The sequence below is a fragment of the Dreissena polymorpha genome, chromosome 4, assembly GCF_020536995.1.
Source record: "Dreissena polymorpha isolate Duluth1 chromosome 4, UMN_Dpol_1.0, whole genome shotgun sequence".
Taxonomy (NCBI): Eukaryota; Metazoa; Mollusca; class Bivalvia; order Myida; family Dreissenidae; genus Dreissena; species Dreissena polymorpha.
Genome location: NC_068358.1, coordinates 82,247,215 through 82,268,617, shown reverse-complemented (window position 1 = coordinate 82,268,617; position 21,403 = coordinate 82,247,215). Strand labels below are relative to the sequence as shown.

The window sequence follows — 21,403 nt, the reverse complement described above, 5'->3', positions numbered from 1 at the left end:
ACAACAGCATGGCCGCAAAAAAAACTGTTATTGTTGGCGTCAAATAAATCACGTTCAATAGCCCAAAATAGCTTTATTAGATAATTAACAGACCAGGAAAACACTCATACTTTCTTTGTAATGTGTTTACAAAAGAAAATCCATTTTCCCTGATAAAGAACGGTGTACAGATTGTGTACTTTGTCTTACGTAGAACTGTTCGTGCTCGATTTGCGCGCTCGATCTGCGTAGTGAAATACCATATCCGGTTATTTCCGAGAATAATCATGAATATTTGAGTTTAATGTTTTCTTTTTCTTCTGGAATGTCTTGTTAACGCAAAATAAAAGGACATTTTTTAAAAATATGTTTATAAATACCACATATAATGTCTTCAAAAAATGTATCAGAATTTTTTTTTGACTTACTGTCTCCGTAAACACTCGTATCGTTTATTCCTAAACCGTCAAGTGAGGAACTTATTATCGCATGAATACGTAAACAATAAAAATGTCGTAGCCAATGCTAAGTAATTTTATTCAATGATATTTTTTATATTTTTTATGACACTGTCATGTCATATAGTGATGTTCTGTATTAACAATACGGTTATTGAGATCTGCAAAGAACTACTTTTATTGTGCATGAATTAAGTGGTAAATCGGAGTTTTGGGAATTTGGTTTTTGATCAGTCATTTCGGATAGGCTAAAACAATCAACCCAATATCGTTATTACACGACACGCAATAGGGCATACCAATATCACGTACTATGTTAATGTTTATTCAATGCAACATGTTGTCATTTCATGCCTCATTAACATTGTATAAAGGGATCGACCAAACACGTCAGCGTTTATCGTCTGTCGCACGTCATGCCGGGATTCTTGGGTTGACATAGGCCGAAATCGCTTCGACCGGAACCGGAAGCTATCCGCGTGCAGCATAAGGGTACTTTGGAACCATAGGCATTGTCTGACCCGCAGCACTCCGGTCCACTTCCGATTTTGCACAACTCTCCCCGTAAGAGACACTGGCCGGCGTTATTTCGGCCCCAAGACGAGCCGGGAGTGGTGCCGTAATTCGGGGCGCGTGTGTAGCTACCGCGCCATGATTTAACCTGCTTAGGTTCTGTTTTGGTGTTTGTATAGGTTTGTCGATCAGAAGTGGAGCTGACCTGACCATTCGGTTTATTATTATTTCGATATGACTTCATGTTTGAGAAGTTTGGCCATGAGCTCTGTTGATCGTTTTCGATTTTACCGAAGGCGTCCTGGATGAGTTTTTCAACGTCTGTGTTCGAGTGGTCGGACTTTGCGTTTGCGATCGGCTTAGAATATTTGTTGTCGTTGTAGGTTTGTACCGATGGGTTATCTTCTCTTACCGAATTTCCGGAAGGAGAGCTTTGCCATGTGTTCTTTTGCGCGCCGCCTGCGCTCGCAAGAGTTTCTTTAATTACCTTGTTTACGTCAACATTTGAACCGTCGTTGTAGGTTTGTACCGATGGGTTATCTACTTTTACCGAATTTCCGGAAGGAATGTTTTGCCATGCCTTTTGCGCACCGCCTGCGCTTGCAAAAGCGTCTTGAATTACTTTGTTTACTTCAACATTTGCATCGCCAGAACCAGTGTTTGAATTTATGTTAGAAACTTTGACGTCACGGTAATTTTGGACCGATGGTGTGTCAGCTTTGTATGAATTTCGCCATGGTTGTGGTCCGCCTGCGTTTCCAATTGCATCTTTTATGACTTTGTTGACGTCAACGTTTGACCCGTCAGAGTCACCGGTTGAAATTTGAACGTCATTGTTGTTTTGAACCGATGGCGTATCTACTTTTAATTTATTTTTCCAGCTCTGTGTATTTCCTGTGTTTCCGGCGTTTCCGAGCGCGTTTTTAAGGATGTTATTGACGTCAATATTGGATCCATCGGGGTTTGAACTGCTGGAATAAACTTTGACGTCATGATAGTTTTGAACCGACGGGGTATCTGCTTTGAAGTAATTTCCGTTCAACAACTTTTGCCATTTACCCTGTTTGTTATCTCCAGCGTTCGCGAATGCGTCTTGCATTATTTTTGCGACGTCGACGTTCGACCCGTCGTCAGTGTTGGAAGTGACTTTGACGTCATTGTATGAATTTACGTCATTGTAGGACTTTACGTTAGTGCTCGGGAAAGGATTGAAGAAGTCTGCGAAGTTCGCCAGAAACTCTTTGTTTGTTTTGCCGGTCGCCGAGTTGTAGGCGCGCGCAACATCGCTTTGGTCGTCTTGGTTGGTGTACGAAGTAGTCTTACTGGATGCCGACTTGATAAGGTCTGCCACGCTGTCTGGAATTTTATCCTTCGAGTTGTTTAAAGCCGAGTCTATGATAGCAGCAACGTTCGCGGGAATCTCTTGGTTGTTCGTTAGTTGTGTCAAGCTGCTAGTGACTTCAGGTTTGTTATTCAGACGCACTGACGTCTTCCCTTGGTCAATGTCGCCGACAGCCTTTGTTAGGACGCTTATCGCAGTGTCGAGGTCCGCGTCATCGCCATCGTCGTCGACACCGCCTCCCCCGCCTCTACGTCCGGTTTGATCCCCGCGATACTTGTCCCACCCCGTTTGACTGCCATAGCGACCGTCATCATTTCGGCTGTCTTTAAGTGATCTGCAGGTAAAATACGTAAAGGAAACATTATCACTATCTGCATGACATGCATTTTGATCCTCGCCTAATTGGTATAAGAGCGTATTGTATAAATAACTACTTTAAAATCTTAATTATTTATACACATTATTTTATGTAGACAGTATTGTTTGTTGATTTCGTGGCTTGATCGATCCACGAATTTAACACAAACACATCGGAAAAATTACCGACGCAAACTCCTCAGTTTTTCCTAAATTTGAATACCACGAAATAACGTGTCTACGACTAAGTCATGTTTTGAAAATCTACGAAAATTTATGCCGACCAATGTTATTAATTGTACAGTGTTGCTAATCAGAAATAAAACTAGCACTTAGTCCTTACATACTCATATTCGACGCAAATTTCTTCAAAACTTAAAAGCCAATGAAACTCAAAATCAACGATTATTTCGTACAATCTTTCGAAAAATGAAGTTAACACATACGAAATCAATTTACTCACAGCAATAGCCAAAATTTCAACGGTATATGTGGTGTGGTAAATAAGATTAAACGCAATACAAAATGGTCGGTTTTATTTTGTGTTACAATATTTCCATGTTCATGTCCGGTTACGATATCCGAAAATTTCCGATCGAACACGAGGTTGGCTTCGGGGGCTTCAGAAGACGACAAAGTTCTCCAGCGGTCCAATAATACTAACCCTAGCACTGACAGCAGTATCGATTTTGCTTCCTGTGCGTCGCTGTCCACGACTGCACCTGAATCTGAAACAGAAATGGAATATATCTGAGCATGCGCAGTTGAATTTAAAGCTTGACATGGAAACCTTTTGGTAAGATTTTCTGAATAGAGTTTCAAAACGGTGTGGATTTAATAATTTTGTTTTATTGGCATACTTTGAAGAAATCAATAATAACTTAACCCTTTCGAGTGTTCAGTTTTATTGAACAAGCATAGGAATGTCTATCGCTTAATATGTAAGTTGTTTACTGTTAATATATCTATCCCCCACTCCCTATCCCCTCTATTTCACTTTGGGGTATTCAGCAAAGTAACAAATATGAAGATAATAAATGAAATTAATTATTAGCAAAAAATATAAACAAGAGGCCCATGAGGGCCTGAATCGCTCTTCTGACTGGAATCAATAGGGCTCAAGCCTTTGATAGTATGAACAATCTGAGTAAGTTTTAAACAAACAGACCCAAAATGGGAAACTATCGCATAAACAAGAAGAAACGTAAAATTGAAACTTCAAATGGCTCCTTTTCAACAATAAGTTGGACAAATTTTCTTCACTCTCAATGGGGTTCTGGACCTTGATGATATAAAACATCCGTTGAAGTTTCAAAAGGATAGAACTTTATATGTAAACAAATAAGAAATGTGTTTGTCGGAAACACTATGTCCCCTTCTGTGTCGCTTTGATTTTTTTGTTTTTGACCTTTGACCTTGAAGGATGACCTAGACCTTGACCTTTCACCACTCAAAATGTGCAGCTCCGTGAGATACACATGCATGCCAAATATGAAGTTGGCATCTTCAATATTGCAAAAGTTATGGCAAAATGTTAAAGATTTTCATTTTTTTCTCAAATTCAAGGGGAGATAATTCTGGACTTATAACTCAGATATTGCTCATTTTCAGTACGGTTTGACTCATCATTCAGATAAAGACACTGTGCAAGTTGGGAAATGATTGGATGAAAACTGTGGAATTTATTGCGTAAACAAGCCTTATTTCACAATTTTCTCAAATTCAAGGGGAGATCATTCTTGACTTTTTACTCTGATGTAACCCATTTTTAATAGGGTTCGAGTCCTCATTAATATCAACATACTGAACAAGTTTGAAAAGAATCGGATGAAAAATGTGGGCTTTATCGGATAAACAAGAGAAAGTCTAACACACACAGCCACAGACAGACAGACACCATGCCATCCCATTAGCTCTTCTGGCCTATGGCCAGTAGAGCTAATAAACACGACTTAACAACTTTACGAACAAAAACCTACTGAGTTGAAGACTAAAATGAGTTTTTGTTTGCATTTTTCTCCTAAGAAAATAAAAAAGAAAACTGTTCCTTTTAGCATCACTAAGTACCATGTATTTTATCACTGAGAACAATTAAATTTGCACGGGATATCAAAGACGACAATGTAGTGTTTTAGCGATAATGATCAAGTGATTTAAAAGGTAACACGCATTTCAATAATTATTCTACAAAAAAATAATTAACATAATAAATTAAAATGCCCAAAAGTTGGGTCTCGTATTTAAATTATTGTGTCGATTTTCTTAATACAACATATCTCAAACATTTCTTAATTTACTCAATAAAAATGGAAATTAGCGATACGTATGTGTTCAACATAGTTTTATGCACTTGAGAAGTTCCCTTTGATCTTCGAACATGGCGTTGCGTTTGACTATTCATAAATCATAACCCTTAACCTATTTGTTAAATAAACTAACGATCTTAACCGCAATCCCTTCAGCGGTCACCGATGCAATCATAAGAAAATTCTTTCCTGATCTTAACTAAGTATAGTTTTATTAGGTTTTTTCTAATTGAATGGAAATCATTGCAATATACCACATAAAAAACGTAATTTCTGTATTGTTAAGAGTTTAAGAGTCAGGAAAGTTAAGTGTGAATGAAATATCCATTGCATTTCCTATTTTCGTAAGAAAAATACACCATTTACTAGGACTTTTTAAACGTTTTGCTCAGTTTGAATATGCATCAATGAAATATAGCAAATATAAACCATGTAGATGTACATAATGCTACCTGCTTGTTTCAAGAAAGTGGTAAACTGTAAAATACGTGAATTACATTTTTATGAGGAAGCTAGTTAAATAATCAAAAATGAGCAACGATCTGGGAAAAAGGGATTTAATACATGTAAGTTAAGTGTCGTCACAGGTTTCTCTGTGAAGTCCACACAAGCTTATCAAGGGCGACACTTTTTGCGTAAGCAGGATTTTCGCTCAGAATATCTTTCTTTAAACAAAAAAGCACACACATAAAAACGGACAGCAAAGTGTAAGCTGGTACAAAACTAACTCTAATATATATAGCCACGCTTTTCCCGGGGCGGGACTCAAATTTAAAGGTGTTTGCGAAGCACGTCTGTTTAACAGTTTATGCTAAGCTTTCTGAATCTATAAATACTAATTTGAATTTAATTAAGCCATGTCTGTCCGTTAATTGTCATATAAAAAAAACGGCGGTAATTTACAGTTGCGATATTATTAACCAAACATTAATATGGTGACAGCAAAGAAGGAACTGGAATTTTGAAAGTAACTGTTATAATGTACTTTGTCTACTTCCATTAAGACTGTCACATTATTTCCATCGCTGGCACACGCTAACGTCCGTTTTTCTGGGTATTAGCTTTAAACGGTTTACATCAATTTACTGGGTTCGTTATTTTTTGCGTGCATTATTATATCCGTTTGCAAGGCATATGAACTCGCAGGAAATAATTACAATTTGATAGATTTTTTTTATTGATGTGTAACTTTACCTTGAGATTTTATTGTTCGATAAAAGTAATCCTTGATTTGATTTTACGACAAAACAATACTGGGGGTATTAGTCAATAACAAAAGGTGCTTGTGTGAAACTAAACGTGTTACAAATCGTATTAATGTCGGCAACATATTGTGTCGGATTTAATTGTATCTACAAACGGGTGTACCAGTTAATTAACTAGAGTATGTGTTGATATAAATATGCGACAGATTGTCCGTATGGACACGTGACGTTTAATAAGTCAAAGAAGTCTTGCAAATGAAATGTGTATGTTTAAAGCCACATACATACTCAAAATCAACGAATATTTCTTAAAAATAAAGAAAAATTGTAAAAAATCAGTGTTCCTTAAAGCAATAGCAAAAGTTTCATCGCTAGATGTGGTATGGTAACATATATTTAACGAGATACAAAATGCTCGTTTTTTGTTTGTGTGTGACAATATATTCAAAATCATTATTATTGGTGGGATATTAGTGTTCGGTGATTTTGTCGGTTGACCGATCCGCGAATATTACACAAACCCCTAGGAAAGTGACCGACGCAAATTACTATTTTTTTTCCAAAATCCAAAACCCATAAAGGAACGTGTCTACGAACGGGTAAATACAAAAAAAAAATTCCATGAGAACAAATATAAATAATGTTACAGAATTTAATTGACACATCTGAAATGTGAAATAATCAGTAGAGCCATGCGCAAACGATGGTTAAGTACTATTTAGCTGTCTTGGTGGACCGACAGTTCCCAGTTTCTCAAACCTACTTCTAAATAGTGGACGTATAGTCCCCACTTTTCAAACAATATATATTCTCGAACAGTGGAACAACCATTCCCAGTTCTCAAAATCAGTTCCTGAATAGCGGATGATAGTTCATTGTTTCCGAAATCTAAAGATGAATAATCGACCGACAGTTCCCAGTTTCCCAAATATAATCCTGAATATTCGATCGATAGGTGCAAGTTCCATAATATTTACCTGTAATTTGGATCTATAGTACCCAGTAACCAAACTATTTACAGCAAAGAAGGAACTGGAATTTTGAAAGTAACTGTTAAAATGTACTTTGTCTACTTCCATTAAAGGGGCCTTTTCACAGATTTTGGCATTTTTTTAAGTTTGTCATTAAATGCTTTATATAAATAAATGTAAACAATGGATCTTAAATTCTCCAGTAAAAATATCAAGAATTTAAACATAAATAAGAAAAAAAGGTAACCCTCAGCAGGGCTTGAACCACTGACCACTGGATTCAAGGAGTAAAAAATCTCACATTTAGACCTCTCGACCATCCTTCCAGATAAAATGTTGGACGCATTTTATACTTTATATAACCAATCCTCGTAGTTTAACAAGTTATAGCGACAACAACAGAACTCTCCAAATTATTAATTCGTTTCGCGTTGCAACGCTTTATAATTTTCAGGTTTTTAACTCGTCAAACGATGCATATAATGGCTATTTTAGAGCATGGTAAATGTTCAGTAATACTGTTTCCTCACAAATATCATAACTAAAACGAAAATTTGCGAATCTGAAACAACTTTTTTCAATTTTGTCAATTTACACAAACGTGAAAAGGCCCCTTTAAGACTTTGTCACATTATTTCCATCGCTGGCACACGCTAACGTCCGTTTTTCTGCGTGTTCGCTTTAAACGGGTTACATCTATTTACTGGGTTCATTTTTTGTTGCGTGCATTATTATATCCGTTTGCAAGACATATGAACCCACAGGAGATAATTACAATTTGATAGATTTTGAATTGATGTGTAACTTTACCTTGAGATTTTATTGTTCGATAAAATTGTTCATTGATTTGATTTACGACAAAACAATAATGGGGGTATAAGTCAATAACAAAATGTGCTTGTGTGAAACTATACGTGTTACAAATCGTATTAATGTCGGCAACATATTGTGTCGGATTTAATTGTATCTACAAATGGGTGTACCAGTTAATTAACTAGAGTATATGTGGATATAAATATGCGCCAGATTGTCCGTATGGACACGTAACGTTTAATAAGTCAAAGAAGTCTTTCAAATAAAATGTGTATGTTTAAAGCCACATACATACTCGAAATCAACGAATATTTCGTAAAAATAAAGATAAATTGTAAAAAATCAGTGTTCCTTAAAGCGATAGCAAAAATTTCAACGCTAGATGTGGTATGCTAACATACATTTAACGAGATACAAAATGCTCGTTTTTAGTTTGTGTGTGAAAATATATTCAAAATCATTATTATTGGTGGGATATAAGTGTTCGGTGATTTTGTTGGTTGGCCGATCTTTGAATATAACACAAACCCCTAGGAAAGTGACCGACGCAAATTACTTTTTTTTCCAAAATCCGAAACCCATAAAGGAACGTGTCTACGAACGGGTAAATACAAAAAAAAAAGAAATTCAATGCGAACAAATATAAATAATTTTACAGAATGTAATTGACTGACACATCTGAAATGTGAAATAATCAGTAGAGCGATGCGCAAACGATGGTTAAGTACTATTTAGCTGTCTTGGTGGACCGACAGTTCCCAGTTTCTCAAACCTACTTCTAAATAGTGAACGTATAGTCCCCACTTTTCATATATATATATATATATATATATATATATATATATATATATATATATATATATATATATATATATATATATATATATATATATATATATATATATATATATATATATATATATATATATATTCCCGAACAGTGGACCAACCGTTCCCAGGTCCCAAAATCAGTGCCTGAATAGCGGATGATAGTTCATTGTTTCCGAAATTTAAACATGAATAATCGACTGATTGCCCAAATATAATCCTGAATATTCGATCGATAGGTGCAAGTTCCCTTATATTTACCTGTTATTAGAATCTATAGTAACCAGTTACCAAAATATTTACAGCAAGGAAGGAACTGGAATTTTGAAAGTAACTGTTATAATGTACTTTGTCTACTTCCATTAACGGGGCCTTTTCACAGATTTTTGCTTTCATGTTTGCCATTATATGCTTTATATTGATAAATGTAAACATTGGATCTAAAATTCTTCAGTAAAAAATCAAGAATTTAAACATAAATAAGAAAAAAGGTAACCCTCAGAAGGGCTCGAACCACTGACCTCTGGAGTCCTGGAGTAAAAAGTCTCCTATTTAGACCTCTCGGCCGTCCTTCCAGATAAAATGTTGGACGCATTTTATACTTTATATAACCAATCCTCGTAGTTTCACAAATAATAGCGACAACAACAGAACTCTCCAAATTATTAATTCGTTTCGCGTTGCAACGCTTTATGATTTTCAGGTTTTTAAATCGTCAAAAGATGCATATAATGGCTAATTTAGAGCATGGTAAATGTTCAGTAATACTGTTTCCTCACACACATCATAACTAAAACGAAAATTTGCGAATCTGAAACAACAATTTTCAATTTTGTCAATTTACCCAGTTACCAAAATATTTACCTTACTTTTGGAACGGATATTCCCGGTTTTCCAAATATTTGCCTCAATATTGAACCTATAGTTCCCAGATTCCTCAGATCTTTACGTGAATAGTGGACCGGTATTTCACAGCTACCCAAATCGTGAATGAATACTGATTTTACTTGGTTTTCATACATTTACCCAAACTAATGTATCACGTAAATAGGTTGCTATTCAATTGGTTTACACCTTTGAAATCGCTAAGTTGTCTTCAAGTGTTATATTTTAAATAAAATATCAAATACCACATATTGAGTCATGTTATTATATTAACAATATTTCGGGATTTAATTATATGTTTGATAAATTATTATTGTTTTGGCAATTCCAAATGTTATATGTTAAGCACAAGTATAGTTTGCATGTATGAGCAATTAAGTAAGCAGTGGGAATCCAAATACAATATTAACCAATTAAAATGTCTTAAGATACGAAATCATGTTCACTGTTCGACAAAAGATACTATTTAAGATACTAAGACATGCCAGCAATGGTTACGAATATATCATATCAAATAATATGATTTCTATGTCGAATACAGTGTTCTTTTTTCCTTTAAATAACAGTGTACGTATAACTGTATGTATAATTATATTTATTTGCATCAAATGTATCATAGTGACATGGAGGTCACGTGTACGATCCCCAAAATAGGAGCGTTCTGTGAATCTCCCCAACTACACCAAGTACTGGTTCTTTAGAATATTACCGATTATATTACTGATTATATTTCTAGAAAACGGAATCGAAATCATTCATTAAGCCTTTGGCTTTTGATGCAATCTAGCTTAAATAAAAAGGTTTTAATTAACTAACTAATTAAATAAAAAAAAACTTACAGTTCAAAATCGCCAGCAACGCGATGACGATGCTACACAGAAAGTTCATGACAAATGTAAGTGATCATACACACACCATTAGCAGAGCAATTTTAAAACGAACCTGGTCCCTTCTTTGCCAAACTCTTAAGTACATTTATGTAAGCGTTTCGCACGGTCGTTACGGTTACCAAATACCTCTTAGCGCAATGCAGCAGTCCATAACATGGGATTATCGCAATCTGTGCGTCACATTCTCACTTAATCCCAATTGATTCAACTCTCACGTTTTTATATTTGAAATACGTAGATCTTTTAAGTTGTGAGTAAGCACACAACTTTCTTAAAGGAGTTTATTCATGAAACATTAGTCTTTTCATTGCCAACATCTAGTGACACGGAATGTTTCGTCCCTGCTTTGTCTGTGCACACTCTGCATGTCAACATCCAGTGTCACGGAATGTTTCGTCCCTGCTTAGTCTGTGCACACTATGCATGTCAACATCCAGTGTCACGGAATGTTTCGCCCCTGCTTAGTCTGTGCACACTCTGCATGTCAACATCCAGTGTCACGGAATGTTTCGCCCCTGCGTAGTCTGTGAACACTCTGCATGTCAACATCCAGTGTCACGGAATGTTTCGCCCCTGCGTAGTCTGTGAACACTTTGCATGTCAACATCCAGTGTCACGGAATGTTTCGCCCCTGCTTAGTCTGTACACACTCTGCATGTCAACATCCAGTGTCACGGAATGTTTCGCCCCTGCTTAGTCTGTGCACACTCTGCATGTCAACATCCAGTGTCACGGAATGTTTCGCCCCTGCTTAGTCTGCGCACACTCTGCACACTCTGGCTGGGTCTAGAATGACACTTTACGCACACTTTATGCACATGCTTGAAGCGGTACAATTAAGACTGTAAATGTGTCATGCAATCTACAGAAAGTTTAGATCCATCTCTAAATTTAATTTTGATAAAATTGACGCTATGGAGTGGACGTTTTCTTTTCATGTGTAATATGGACATATGCATGTTTAGTCTGTTAGCGATTTTGTAATTGAATACAAAACTTGGTTCAGGTAAAATCTGATAATCATTCGATTAACATACCGCATATGTTTGCTCTGTTTTACTTAGATGTATGGAATATAATGTTGTACAAAGGTGATTCGTTTACTGACTGACCCCGTGCCACATTTACTCCCGTTTGAAATGCTTTCAGTACCACCTAAAGGGTTTCAACATCAGCGGCTAGAGATGTTTTATATTGAACAGTGTTTTTCATAAGGGTAAGGCCATTTAAAAAATATACGTATTGTAATTAATATTTTATGCACGTAATTACGGTAAAGGCGTCGATTTTAAACGGTATTTGATGCATCGTTATACATGGACTTCATGTAGGTCACATTTAAAACATGTTAACAAGTTGTCCGTTACGAAGATTTTGCACTTTGTTCGTTTGTATCTGTGCCTACGTGTGAACAACAAATTACAATACATTCAAACGTCGATCTGATTTTGGGATAAACAGGTTTATTATCATTTTATGTTTTGAATCGGTGTTAACGCTGTCAGCTATTGCATTTCATGGCAAAACACACATGAATCATGCCAGGCGTTGAAAGATATGTGTCCCGTTATGAGATAACCCTTTACTGTACTTTCGTCCAGTGGCATTCCAAATACCGGTAAACATGTGCAATCCGCACAGGCTAATCAGGGACGACACTCTCAGCTTTATAGAAGGTTTTGTTTAAAGGATATTCCTTCTAAACAAAAATCCAATCGAGGCGGAAAGTGTCGTCCCTGATTAGCCTGCGTTTACTGCACATGCTAATGCAGGGCGACACTTTACGTACATTTATTAAGCCCCGTTTTCCCAGAACAAGGATCTAATATAGCAGTATTTGACGCATAAGCAAATGCAATACGTTTAGTCAGTTTAAACATCTACGTAGAGTTTTTATTGCAATTCTTGCACCAACTTTTTTCTTAGAAACTTTACTTTAATTGACGTCAACTCAATACAGTTCGTCTACATATGACGTCACAAATTGCATATTATGTAAAGGAACTCGAAAAAGGAAACGCAGTCTTGAACAAAAAACACAACTAGTATGTTATTATTTTATTTTAAGAATTTGTTCTCAATGGCTGGAAAGTGAGTGGCATTAAAAAAATGATACAAGTAATAAAGGGCGAAAAATACCTGGCTCGGAATTGACTATCACGTGATTACCCCCTCTGTGTAACTTACAGATATAAGAAGTTCGTATCAGACCTTCAACCACGACGATCGCAATCTGGATCAGCCGACGATTTATTGCAAGTATGTTTTCTGAGGAAAATGGCAAAAGAGTAAAACAAATCGATAAAAAATTTAACATTTATAGTGAGTATTACTCAAGGTCGTCCATTTTTTACTTTTTTTGTTATACCCACACATGTCACAGAAGATAAAAGCTTGAAAATTGCATATAACATGTTTTGCGTGATAATCCATGGTTTACATGCTAGCTAAGAGCAACATTATGTGCAATAACATAAAGGTCATAACTGCAATATGCCTTTTAAGTTTTTTTAGCCGCGCTCTGGGAAAACCGGGCTTAAAATATGTTTGTATGATAAGTCCACATAGTCTACTCTCCACCGCAACTAGATTTTCGCTTAAAGGAGCGTTCATCAAAACAGTATTTCATAAAAGCGGATTATAAATATTCAATGACAATCTGCTCAAATTAATCATTCAAGTTTAAGATTAGCAAATCATGGTGAAAAATGGCAACTCATTTGGCCATATTAAATCGAAATTAATTAGCCGATTAATACTAAACAAAATGTATATAATGATTCTGCTTGCCATGTACAAGGTGTACTTCCCCTACAAATACGATATATATGTACATCGACATATAAGATGTCGATGCACTAATGATACCTTCCCGGTTGGCTTCCAATCTCGCCTGCTTATAGCTCTAATCCATGCGGTTTTCGTGGTATGATTTCTTGGCAATTTGTGCAGCGTTACAGGCTTGCCATATCTGCCAACTTGTCCCCCAAAATTTCGACATTCAGGCATACAACAATAGAATTTTTCCATGGTTTACTTTTTGCCTGTTTACTTTTAACAGGCCGGATGTGAGCGATACCTACCCAATGGAAGACTACTCTAATTCGACTTAGTTGCGAAAATCCGGAATTCTCGCACGAATATGTAGAGAATAAAAATGTCGTAGCCAATGCTTAGCAATTTTGCTTCAATAATATTTTTTTACACTTATTATGACACTGTCATGTTATATAGTGATGTTCTGTATTTACGAGGCTGGTCATGGAGATCTGCGAAGAACTACTTTTATTGTGCATGAATTAAGTGGCAAATCGAACTTTTGGGAATTTGGTTTTTGGAAGCCAGCCAATGCGGATAGGCTCAGAAAATGTGTATCATTGCTTAAAAAGTTTCAGCTAAATTGCTTCTTGCCAACAAGATTTTAGAACTGAGCATCATATTGTACAAATTTCATATATCGTAATACATCTCAAGGAGAAGTGAGAAGTTGTAATATATAGTTGTAAATGCCTCTTCACGTAGAAAGAATGTATATGAATTAAACACATATTCGGTATCATCAATATCGGAAGAATATTTATTTTCTTTATATGGAAATCTTTCACAAATTAAGAGACCTTCGTAAAGCAAAGTACACACTATCTAAAAAGTTATAAGATGCGTTTTTATTCTTTTCACACGCAGCAAGGTCACACGTTTTTGAACAATCAACAATACTTGTCAGTAGGCCAACATGCAATTGAAATGTGTTGTGTATATATATTGGGTATTGGTATGTAAAAAACAAATAACAAACTGTTTATAAAAATATAGATGATAATTTATGTTAAACAGGATGAACAGGCTTGAGTATTCGTGGACGTTGAAGAAATGGCAGATCCTTAATGTAAACAAAATTATCGCATATTGATCGGAGTTAAAAACAAGGACAGGGTTTTATGTATTAGCTCACTCATAAAACATTCACCTTTTTAACAAGTGAACACTAACAAACATTTAGTGCAATAACTATACGATGCTTATTCGTGAATTGTAATGACTATGCATATTAATAGAATTATAATACATACCTTACTATATATAGTAACACATTTGTACAGTTGTTTATGTCATTATCACCATTGCGGGGGTCATTATTAATATTCGGCCCTAGGGCCGATTATTTATATTCGGCCCTCAGAATGTGTGCGCGTGACGTTCAACTGGAAAACATGGCGTCCACATCCAGTCTTAGACATAAAAAAGTAAAACATCTAGGTTATTGTTCTACTCACCGAAGTTGTGTAATTACCATGTTTATTTTCGTAAAGTTTAATTTGCTTCCATGACGAGTTAAAATTTTGGACACATTTCTTGATCGCCATCCACCTTTTCCATTTTAAAGCACTGGATGTAAGCAGGCAATTCTTTGTGGATAGACATTCTTTGATCGACTGACAAACGAACGACTTATTCATCAAAGAAATTACCCTTTTAATTCAACATCGATTTCCTTCGAACAGTTAAAGAAAATTCACTTACACTTTTCTTAAATTTAATCAATCAATTATTCAACACAACATCGCGTTATTCGACATTTTAACGAAATCAAAAAATGCAGTTTCACCAGTTTCATTCCAGTTTTATACTCCAACACAGTTATTCACATTCATTAATATTATAATAATCCATCGTAAACACACACACTTATCGTTCAATGCTTAAAAAATATTTAACTGTTAAATAAAAACACTCTAAGTCCGATTTGTTGTTGTCCTTAAATCCAAAGCGTCTAGCTAGTTTCGACTTTCGTCATTTAAATTACGTCACATGAGATACGTCATAAATTGCGTAATCAATTCAATGAAAATATAAGTACGGAAAGCTGGTTCTGCATAAATTTTAGTGAAGGACCAAAATAGTATGATTTTATGACTCAAAACCTGTGCCCATCTAAAATTAAGTATAAAAGTAAGATATATATTATAGACGTTAATACACGGCTGAGCAGGGCCGGGCAGTGATAATCGGCCCCAGGTCGCAAACGGCCCTCGGGCCGTTATGCTCCCTGCGGGCCGATTATCACTGCCCGGCCTGGCTCAGCCGTGTATTATCCTCTAAGTAATGACCATGCATAGAAATACTCACGTAAACAAAATACATTTATCTATATCCCCGAAACACATTAATACGGGTTGCTTTATTATAGTACACATTTGATTTTGAAGGGAATGTATATTTAATTGAGATGCAGATCGGCTTTCTTCTCTTCTGATTTCCCAGTTGAGCAATATGACAAAATGATGATAATTATTATTTGCCAAGCATTGAAATGAACATTGACATAAATGAACATAAATATTCTTCATAAAGATAATGATTGGTCAGAGTAGCCGGAAAATTTGCTTAATTATCTATGGACCATATTCAACATAGATTATTTCTAAGACTAAACACTGCATTTCCTATTTAATTTATGTGTTCTATTTTAAGTCATAGTTCTTATGAAAATCATGAAATGAACTTGTGCCTTACCCCCATTGATCTATGGCTATATATTGACCGAACACGCCGTCCCTACCAAATGTTACATAATGAAACTGGAAAAAAAGATTATTGTCTTGAAGTAACTCTAAACACCGTGATTCACAGAGGCTTAAATGAAGACTATAATTATGCCCATACCTTTCATGTATTCGTGGTTGTTCGCTTCCTTGCTGCAAAGAGCTTTTCGCGTTAATATAACATTATCAACCGGATGAAATTACAGGCTGAATGTTTGTTCCAGTCGTTTGACAATTGATAGTTAAAATTGCATTGTTCATACTACACAATTGAGTTGATATTAACGTCTTTTGTTATATCGCGTGCGTATCTGTTGTGAAAATAGTGTCTTTTATCAAATTGTATTAGTTTATTATGTATATTGGTCAGTTTGTGCCTAAGATTCAAACTTAAAATTAAAAAAATATATATAGGTACATACTATGCAGACAGTGGTGACGAAATATTAACAGCTGGAGATATCATTTATAAACAACTGAAAACGCACAATTTGAAAGAACGCTAATTTACATTAATGGTAACATTACTTAATAATAAAACCAAAACTACCAAATAAATTATATTCCCTATTCAATTAAATGTATATATTCTCATATTAGTCTGAATGAAACCCACTCTTGTTCCAATCATATTCAAAGATAACCAACGGTCAATTTATTGACCTACAGTTTGATTATTTGGAAATCATTTGAAATTAACCCTTTTATAAATGATGACGTTGTTGATCTGGTCAGGTAATAGCGATATGTTTCCAAGATTGCACTTATGGTAGAGGGTAATATTTTCAAATTACTTATATTTATACAACAGACAGACGATTTGACAGATGGACATACTATTAAGGTTTACTAAAGGGTACTTTTTATTTAGTAATACACATTCAACACCACATTTTAAATATAAATTTAATTTAAATTGAATTGAACAAAAAATAAGGGTTAATTCGGTGCAGATAACAGAACAGAACAGAACAGAATAGTTTATTTGACTTAAGCATATACAGCTAATCGTCGTTAACATACATATACAATAACAGCATGCGTTACAATTAAATACAAAATATACATCATTCGAAGGAAGATCGATTCAAAAAAGAATAAAATTCAACATGTTTAAGTGAGCATGTCACATGGAAGAGGATAATACTGGGTGACCACATACTGTAAAAACGTTGTTTAATGCTTGCAACACGTTTACATTATTATACGCTTAGTGGCTTTATGAAAGATATATAATATATAGCAACTTAAGTTTTTTTGTTGGAAAAATCGGCAAAACGCCATTGATAACGTTGGGTTGTTTATAAGTTTGCATAATATTGTGCATTCATATTTGCTTGTTCGTATTTTGTTTTACAGCACACACATACAGATATATTAACCACGTCAGTTGTTTAATTTCAGAAATAGTTTTATCCAAATTTCGGAATCCTTTTATGGTTAAGTCAGGAGGCGATGATGATTTTTCCTTAGTCGGAATACCATTATATTTCCTGACGCCATATTTCATGCGATTAGGAAATATGTAGCTGAACTCGTGTCACCAACTTTTCACGCGTGGCCATGGTTTGTTTGCTAAATTCCATATGTTAATTTTGTGGGGTTTCAGTTGTGTACTATAACATAATATAACATATATGATGGAAATTTTCAACAAAAAGAATAGTGCATATATAGGTTTGACACAATGCATAAAGTTTTAAGAAACTACACGAAAACTCTAAAACACAGTTTTAGATATTTTTCTCTCCTTTTGATGGCATCAACATTTCACATTGTCAGGAAGTGGTATGTTTGTTGCACCACATTTGTTTTATTATTCATAAAGCTAATCTCTATAGTAAAGCAAAATTTCAGTGCCCGCAAATAGTCGTCCTGATTGTACGTAAATGGGTTTCCACATTGCTGTACTATCCGATAGACCAGTTGCTTGCCTAATACATGTATACTAACTTGTATAAACAAATGCAAACATAAAGAATATAGCCTTCTCATTTGATTAATGATTTTCATGCATTAGCGTTTGAAAACGGCGCATCGGTACAGGCAGTTTAACAGCTTTCTACTGTTCCTACGATCTGTTGAGGATAAGCCTTTTCGGAAAAAACACACCATAGTTATCCTTGCTGTTATTTTACACTAAGCCATGTGCATAGTTCAATTTGGGGGAAACTAGTGATTTGTAGGAAAAATAAGAGAATTTTGTAAATATGCTGGGGGTATGATGCATTTATGTGGTTATAGCTGTAAAATAAAAAATCTACGAAGATACTGTATAATTTGTTTGAAATTGTTTTGATACAACGTAAATGCTGATGATAAACAATAATCAAAAACCGAAAATTCCAGTAGTTTAAATGTATATTAAAATAATGCCCGAACATTGCGTTAAAATGGAATTTGAGCATTTTATGTAAATATTTCGATTTCGATCAATATTTGGTTTTTGGTTTTTTTTAATTTGACTAGTTTCTACGTTTGTATTGATATTTTGCATGCACCTCGCTGTTCATATTGTTCTTGGCAACTTATTTTTAACGACCATATAACACACATTCATTCCGGCTAGTATCATTCCCCAAGGGAAATCTTGTGACTGCGACGGTGTTTGAAAGTTTGAACAATTTGGGGTGATGTGACACCTTTTACGTCGTAAACAGTATGAGTAGTAGAAACCGGTATAAGGCTGAATGCTCATAAATTATTTGTAGTCCAATTCAATGGTCATCTTGTGAGTCGGCATCATTAACTTCAAAGAACATCTGTGTAGACAATATCGATTGTTTGTATGATATAATGTGAAAAAAACATTTGCAAAGCGCTCTGTTTTACCGCTGCATAAAACCAGTTATGAATATTAATGTAAAAAGTGATTATAAGGTTTAACTGACCAATACGTTATATATGGAACTTACGACCTCGAATGGCTAGGACATACATGTTTTACAGTACAAGTAGTGTCATACTAAACCTAGAGCATATTATTGGAAAAGATGTTTATCGACTATTCTATCACATTTCCTCAATATTTTTCAAACCAGAACATGCCAAATTAGTTACTGTCAAACATTACCTTGATGACCATGTTTTGACTCATCGTATCTCAAAGTTTTTTTTTTGATAGTTTATAGGATTTGTTACAGCTAAATTTCGAATTAATAGTGAATGTTACCTTAAGTTACATTTTCAATTCGAATTCAACTTGAAAGAAGCATGGATAGTTAGTTATTTTGAGTCTTTTCTGATCTCTTGTTATACTGATTTAATGGAATGTAAATGTTATTGTAACTATGCACCCTACTAACGTCTTATCAATCTTCAATACGTATTTATCACATCAATATTAGAGATAAACGCATAATATATGTTATATTTTTTATTGTATGTTTATCGTACATTATGAAATAAGGCGATGTATCATACATTTAAATCAAATCAACTTTATATACAAAAACATATCTTGTAAAATTAAGGTTATACATAATTCTTATTGTATCGCATACAGAGTACAACTTAATAGAATATAAGTTCAGTTGTCTATGATATGCCAATTCGTGGAGAATGGTATTGAAGTATAAAATTATTATTATAACACCAGACCTTCTCTTTATAAACGTTCTCAATTTAAACTACTCTCCTATGATATCCATTTACAAATGACTAAAATGAAAATTGTTCAAACTTTTTTTCAATCAGCATAAAACTTAATTGTTTATCGAACACAATAACTGAACAAAATTATCCATGTAAACATCATGTATTTAGTTAAAACTTTCAGTGCTTTTGCATTGACAGTTCCAATAGACCGGCAGTGCCTGACTGTTTACTGACTGTTTAGCAAGGGGTTTCTTGCCGTAAATAAAGGCCTGAAATTTGTATAATAAGATTTATCACAAGCTGGTTCAGCTAAAGTTTTACTCTTTGTTTATTTTATTCATAGTACTTTTTTCTTAGCTATCATAGTATCCATAGTTTAACGGTGGTAGTTTGTGTTATGTTTTCCATCTAGAAGTATTTCTGTGGTTTCGGTGATTGATAAGCATTTTATGTTATGTTGATTTAGTGACACTTTATTCGACCGATGGTTTTAATAGAAGGCTCATTAGCGTTTTAACGAATACCGGAACTTATACTGAGCATAGTGTGTTGTTTCTATTTTTGAAAATGGTAAACAGAAACAAAGGCAAAAGGAAAATAAAGGAAAACACATCAAAAACATATGTTTACAAATAAACACTTACAAGTTCACGAGAAACGAAAGAATGTGATATTAAATATAAATAAATTCAATGTTGGGTCTCGAACCTGCGATAGTTAGGTTTGTGAGACGTGCATAATTCTCATGGGCTATTAGTCTCTTACTATCACGAAAGTAGTAATTTCTGATGCATTTACAATCCTTCTTAAATATCATAAATAACCTTTTTTATTTTATAAACGATCTACGATATCAAAAAATCACGAAAGCGCTTCTATGATATACCGAACTTTAAACCACCGTGAAATTATTCATTCTTTGAAAGTTTGGACTAAACATAGCATTATTTAATTAATCTTCTTTAATAACACTTCTATAACCGTTATGTTCTAGTGCTACCGCTTAAATGCAGCAGCATTGCTATTTTGCTTTATTAATGGCATTTTAAGACAATCGTAAAGTGAAAAATGAGACTTAAGTGTTTAAGAAGTGGAATATAATACAATTGCACGTTTTTATCCCAACTTATCATGGGACTTGCTTAAAACGTTAATTTAAAACCTATGTTAATAATGCAAAACAAACTTACCATCAAGTAATTCCAACGCATTAATGGATTGAGGTGCTGTCAATGTTAGTGTCCAATGCAACCGAAGCATTATTTTGGCCCTAGGGTTGTCTTGGCCTTCGAAGTTCAAAATACAGGCACAATTTATTTATTTAGTGCAAAGCATAATTCTGAATTAAATTTACTCTTTTTGATTGGTGAATGTTCGTTTCTATTAATTTTTTTCTAATATGTATGCCTGCACAAGAAACTTACATAAAGAGCAAAGCTTAACACATATCAAAGAAAGAGTAAGTGTTCTTGTAGGCCGCAATTTATGTCTTTTATCGTGTAATTGGGTTCAATATTTCCAAAAATACTGATGAAAGCTATAGCTATTGTACTGTGCACTTAACGACAATATTCGAAGTATCTTAAACTGTAATGGCACTATAGACTTTACAAGGAAATTAACAAAAGGAAGTAACTATGACAATATCGAGGACAGAATTAATAAATACCTCTTAATTCATAGACACATGAACAATGAACAAATGACCATACCTTA

The 21,403-nt window shown here is 34.6% G+C and overlaps 1 protein-coding gene across 1 annotated transcript; it reads right to left on the bottom strand.

Moving 5' to 3' along the window:
* Positions 1–514: 514 nt before the first annotated feature.
* LOC127878894 (myb-like protein U) lies at positions 515–10,607 on the bottom strand. Its single transcript, XM_052425424.1, has 3 exons — positions 10,497–10,607; positions 3,314–3,377; positions 515–2,626 (listed from the first exon to the last, which is right to left on the bottom strand). The coding sequence occupies exons 1-3, from the start codon at positions 10,543–10,545 to the stop codon at positions 835–837; spliced, it is 1,905 nt and encodes a 634-aa protein (XP_052281384.1). The 5' UTR covers positions 10,546–10,607; the 3' UTR covers positions 515–834.
* Between the last annotated feature and the right edge of the window lie 10,796 nt (positions 10,608–21,403).